This window comes from Enhydra lutris, unplaced genomic scaffold (genome assembly GCF_002288905.1).
Source record: "Enhydra lutris kenyoni isolate GAN:26980312 unplaced genomic scaffold, ASM228890v2 scaffoldscaffold12, whole genome shotgun sequence".
Classification (NCBI taxonomy): Eukaryota; Metazoa; Chordata; class Mammalia; order Carnivora; family Mustelidae; genus Enhydra; species Enhydra lutris.
Window position 1 is genome coordinate 2,265,437 of NW_019154096.1, and position 6,000 is coordinate 2,271,436.

General features: G+C 41.6%; 1 protein-coding gene across 1 annotated transcript in view; it reads left to right on the plus strand.

Moving 5' to 3' along the window:
• LOC111144745 (ryanodine receptor 2) overlaps positions 1 to 6,000 on the plus strand; it is a 549,385-nt gene that overhangs the window by 281,852 nt on the left and 261,533 nt on the right. Inside the window, 2 exon segments of the mRNA XM_022499183.1 lie at positions 30 to 189; positions 3,188 to 3,335. Coding sequence (XP_022354891.1) covers positions 30 to 189; positions 3,188 to 3,335 — 308 coding nt within the window.

Sequence of the window (6,000 nt, forward strand, 5' to 3'; positions counted from 1 at the left end):
TTACATATTTCTTTTGTTTTGCCTTGTAGTTACCAGCTGACAAGTGGGTACAAGCCTGCCCCAATGGACCTGAGTTTCATCAAACTTACCCCATCTCAGGAAGCAATGGTGGACAAGTTGGCAGAAAATGCCCATAATGTGTGGGCCCGGGATCGAATCCGGCAGGGCTGGACTTACGGCATCCAACAGGTACGTGGGGGCTTTAGAGCGTGGAGGCTGAGGTTTGCTTAAGTGGTAATCAGCGTAGTTCGTAACAGGGGAGATTAAATAATTATTGTTTTGAAACTCACATACATGTCTTAATATACGTATGCAGTGACACACCTGTCCAGTGCTGGACTCAGGAAGTTAGATGACCATAACCCTGAGTAAAAACGGAATTTGAACCACAACAGTGATTTATAATGTGGTTCCATGGCATTTCTCTCTCTCTCAGATTGTCTTTAAGGAGAAACTTCTGAAATATGAGAAGATTGATATACAATAATAATAAAAGAAGTCCGCAGTTCCTCATTTGAAACCCCTGGGGCCAGATGAATGTCAGAACCCAGATATCTTTCGGTTTCCAGAATGGCGATACAGTGATCGATTACATGCTTCTTAGCACCCTCTGCAGGGCAGCAGAATGTAAATTACTATTTGTTCAGCACCGTGTAGGCATGATCATACCAAGAGGGGATAAATAAAGCCTATAAACAGGCTTGCTTCAATTCAGATCACGTTCTACCACCAACTGAGTTTGTGTTAAACTTAGTCAAGGATGAGTTTTCTGAGGTTTCTAGATGTCAGAGTCGTGGATCTCTCTCTATTAATGGTGGTGCTGGCGGGAGTGACTAACAGTCATTGAGTACACCCGGAGGTGTCATCGCTGAGGGGCCGAAGAACGCATTTGAGCCTCACCTCTGAGTCCTCGTGTGACCCTGGGCAGGCTTCTTAAATTCTCTGAGCCACTGTTTCCCTCGGCAGTAAGGAACTTAACGTCATTCTATAATTTACTTGGGAAAGAGGCTCACGGCAGTGCCTGGGCAGACCAAATACGTGGGGTGGTTTGCTCTTCAATTAGGTGGCCATCCCCCTGTCTGGAGCTTTACACATATTCTCCTTAACTCTGACAACAATTCCGTGAGGGAGGAATCCTTTTATTCCCAGCTGACATATGGTGCACGGGGAGCCTCTGTGGGCGCAGTTTGCCCAGTGCTCTGTGCGGCTAGCAGATGGCGGACCCTGCTTGGGATCAAGCCTTCGGACTCCAGAGCCAAGATGCTTCACTGCCTTGTTGCAGTGCCTCTTGGCAGCTCAGTTTAGGCTTCCTATACTTAGAATTTTTCAGGAATAAAATGGATTCTTACTTACAGGCTTAGACGATGGTCCAGGCAACAGCCTAAATATTGGTTCGAAGAAATGAGTTTTGAAAACCCTTGTAAGCCAGTGACTTCTTGCTATTGGGAAGGCCAAAGAAAAATGGAAGAGCCTTGATGTACCTCATAAAATATATTTTTATATTGAATTAAGCTAGTTGTAGCTGATAATGTCAACACTACATCTGCTCCAGCATTGTATCTGTGTGTAGGGGTGTGTGTGAGAGAGAGAGAGAGAAAGACAGAGAGAGAGAGAACCTGAACCTTATATTCCCAGATGGATGAGGGGTTCACACTGGCTCTGCAAAAGGAGGGCTTAACTTACCTTGAAGACCACGGAGCTCTGTCAGACAAACGAGGAGTTCCCTAAGGTCCCTGTCTTCAGGGGTAGGGGCACTCCTTCCTGTGCATGTGTTTCCTCATAAAAGCACAAGGCTCTGTTTGAACCTGCCATTGCTCTCATTTAAACCATTTCCCCATTCCTTACCCGAGGTTGCACCCCATCCCTCTACCGCATTCCCCACTGACGTAGCCCATGTTTGCCAGGTTATTTGAATAAGTGTCTTGAATTTTCCATCACCTTCTTCTTAACATAACCTACTGAAAGTCCTTGAGAGTGGTTTCCTCAAATTACCTTCTTCTCTGTCTCTTGAGCACAGCTGCTTTCAAACATGAGTGTGCATCGGATCCCCTGGGGAGCTCCTTTTAACTGAGTCCCAGGACACCATCTCGAGAGAAGAGGATGATTCATTCAATGCTTCAGACCTTCTATGGAGGAAAAGTTTGGGGGCTAAAACCATGTTGAAAGAGAGGAGTGCAGGGTGATGTTAATACTGTTAGTTTATTTGGCGTGGCTTTGGAGTGTTGCTTCCCGCCAAATGACCTAGGTGACCTTGACCCCCAACGTGTCCGTCCGTGTTCATGTATTCAGGAGCAGGTGTTCGGTACAAATTTGCTAGAGAGAGGGGAGAAGACAGTAAGAAAAGCTTTCCTTGCTCTTACCCAACCGAGACAAACCCCATCCACCATGTAGCATATTTGTTTTGAGACATTTGGGAAGGATCTACAGCCTCGTCATTCTTAGTCAAGCTCAGGTTCACCTGAGAATTGAGAATGCTTCTTGAGATCTGGAAAGTCCAACAGAATCTGCAGCAGAGTCTCAGGCAGTGGATGAAAGGGGGTGCTTTCTTTTGCCAGGATAGTAGGATAGCTAGCTTTCTGGCTTTGCCAACATCAGTGCCATCGCATTTTAAACCTGGAGCCTCTTTTTGTCATAAACAGTTCATGAGTTTTGTAGGTATTTCAGTATTTCTGCTATTAACAGCTTTCACAGGTTGATGGAGTCACCTTAATGCATTACTCTTCAGGCCATTTGAGTTCATAGAATGGCTGTCTATAACACGCTGGTTTTTTCCGAGAAAGACAAAGCAGCCATATGTTGTTTGTAGACTAAAATCACTGAGAAGTGACCAGTGATCATTTGGCTGTTCTTGTAATAAAGACTTGTCTGTAAACTTTGCAAGGAAATTCCGTGTTTTCTAAATTCACACATTGCCCTGTGACCCCGGCAGATGGAAGGTGGTTGAAGAGATCCTTCCAGCTGGCTTTGTCGTTGTTGTTGTTGTTGTTTACTTCTTCTTCTCCTGGGGAGGGCCTGCAGTCACTCATCTGATCCATCTTTTCTATTGCTAGGGATTCAGTAACTTCCGTTACCTGAAGAGACTAAGGTGGTGGGGGAGGGGCAGCTTTTACCTCAGGGGCCTCACATTCTATTATATTTGGAAGCTTTAGTCCTACTTTGACGATGGACACCTTTTCTCTTCCTGTAGGATGTAAAGAACAGAAGAAACCCTCGTCTGGTTCCCTATGCCCTTCTAGATGACCGCACCAAGAAATCCAATAAGGACAGCCTCCGTGAGGCCGTGCGCACGCTGCTGGGGTATGGCTACAACCTGGAGGCGCCAGATCAGGATCATGGTATTTTTTTAAAAGATTTTATTTATTTATTTGAGAGAGAGAGAGAGAGAGAGAGAGAGCATGAGCAGGGGAGGGGCAGAGGGAGAAGAAGAAGCAGGCCCCCTACTGAGCAGGGAGCCCAATGCAGGGTTGGATCTCAGGACCCTGACGTCCTGACCTGAGCGAAAGTCAGGTGCTTAATCCACTGAGCCACCCAGGCATCCCCAAGATCATGGTATTCTGGTTTTCCTTTCTTCTTCTCAGGTCTTGAAGTTGTGTGGTCGTTTTTCAGAGCCAAATAATTAACTAAAAGGGCAGCATACAATGAGTTCTTTGGGATGTCATCTAGTTTGTAATTTAGGACAGTGGTTTAGAGCATTTTTTTTTTCCTGAAGGACGCTTGAGGGATTAGACTCATCTCTCATTTGAGTGTCTTGGGACCACAGTGATTCTGCTGGGGGGAGAAACGGGGCTACCTTCCCAAAGAGTTTGATGTGAACAGTGAACTCTCTTAACTATGGTACAGCTCCCACCCAACCCCACCCGTTATCCTTCAAAAGAGTTTAGTTGTTTAGCTCGTGTCTTCTGAACTTTCATTATTTATACTCATACCTAGAGGTAATATTAACTAATTAGTACAACATTTTGCTTTAAGATAAGCGCATTAGAATAGGCATTCAATAAATTTGTGTTGAAAAAATGGGTTTTCAGAGGTCTTATAAAGAACACATTTCCCCTTAAATAATACCTTTTAAGAATATGGTTTAAAATATCAGTATCAATTCCTTTATCCTTTGCCTGAAGTTTGACTTGGTATGACTATCCATATTTTAAAATCGGCAAAGTGAAATAAACAATGTGTGTTTCCTTATAATGCCTGTATTTTTTTGATAGAAAATGTTTAAAGATGTGTCCTAACTATTCTCTAATGACTAACATCTTCAGTGTTGTATCTGTGCATAGAAATCCAGACTGTCAGTAGTAATAATAGCTAATGTTTATATAGTGCTTGTCATGTGCTTCTGAGACCTTTATAATTACGTGATCCTCACAGGACTAACCCTATGGGGATGGTCCATGCATCAAGCTCACTTTACAGATTAGGAACCTGAGATGCAGAGACTTCTCTGCCTTTCCGTCTACTACGTTGCAGGTGCAGAATCCCATCCCCAGGCATTCTGACTCCAGATTTCGGTCTGGGGAGTTGATTCAGTAGGTAGTTAACATCTCAAGAGCTCTAGTAGATACTGAATCCTAACATTTGCTGCCAATAAAATTAGGTGTTCCCTTGGTAACAGCGATGTTCATAATTATATTATACCTCTTTATTTTCTCTTGAGGTCAGTTTTATAGCAACAAATATTTGGTAGACCCTTATTAACTAGGTGCTATCAGGTGTGAAAGGTATGAGAAGGATCCCTGTCTTAAAGAGTCTATAGTCCACATGACCACTGGAATGGAAATAGACAATACAAAGCTTCTAATCTAAGATGTAACAGAATAAACCATAAGTTTTTTTTTTTAATCCATTCTTCTGTTGATGAAGATTTGAATTGTGTTCAGTTTTTGGCAATTATGAATAAAACTGCTATGAACACTTGTAGACAATTCTTTGTGAAGACTCAGACTTTTCATTTCTGTTCAGGTCAATATCTAGGGAGTAAAATTACTGGATCATGGGACAGATATAGTCTTTATAGGAAGATTCCAGATGGTTCTGTGAAGTTACTCCCATGACCAGTGTATGAGGGTGCCAGTTGTTCCCACATCCTGGCCAAGAATTGGTAGCTAATCTTTCTGATTTTAACCATTCTGGTAGATGCAAAATGGAATCTTGCAGTTTCAATTCTCATTCTTCTCATGAGTAATAACGTTGAATTTTTTTTCTTGTACTTACTGGCCATTGGTATAAGTCTTTTTTTTTCCCCTGAATTTATATTCAATTAAAAAATTGGTTGGTTTTTTCATCTTTTTATTGAATTATAAGTATATGTAATTGTAAGCATATATATAAATTTTCTGGGTATAAGGGCTATGTCAGATATTGGAAATAACTCCTCGTTGTTTCTGGGTTGTGCTTTCATTTTCTCAGTGAGATCTTTCAGAAAGCCCACCATTCTTAATTTTGATGAAGTCCTTTATGATTTTTTCCCTTTATGGTTGTATATTTTAGGTCCTGAGAAATCTTTGCCTGTGCAAAAACAAAGATTCTCTCTTGTGCTTTCTTTCAGAAGTTTTATTATTTTACTTTTTTGTTTCAGTCTGTAGTCTAATTTGAGTTGAGTTTTGTTTGTGATGAGACACTAAGGTCAAGGTTCACTTTTGTCCTAGTGGATATCCAGCTGTCTCAGCACCATTTATTGGAACAGATTATCCTTTCCTCATTAAATTACCTTGGTACCTTTGTCAACTATCTATTGACAGTTGGGTCCTATTGATCTATATGTCTGTCCTTAACTCAATACCACACTACTGTCTTTATTATTGTAACTTTTTAACAAATCTTAAAATCAGGTAGGGTAGTCCTCTAACTTCTTTAAGAGTTTTGTGAGCTTCTTTTTTTCTTTGCATTTCCTTACATTTTAGATCCCACTTGTAAATTTGGTTTTGATGGGCTTACAGTTGGCTTTGTAGGTCAGTCTAGGGGAGAATTGACATCTTTTTTTTTTTTTTTTTTTTTTTTTTT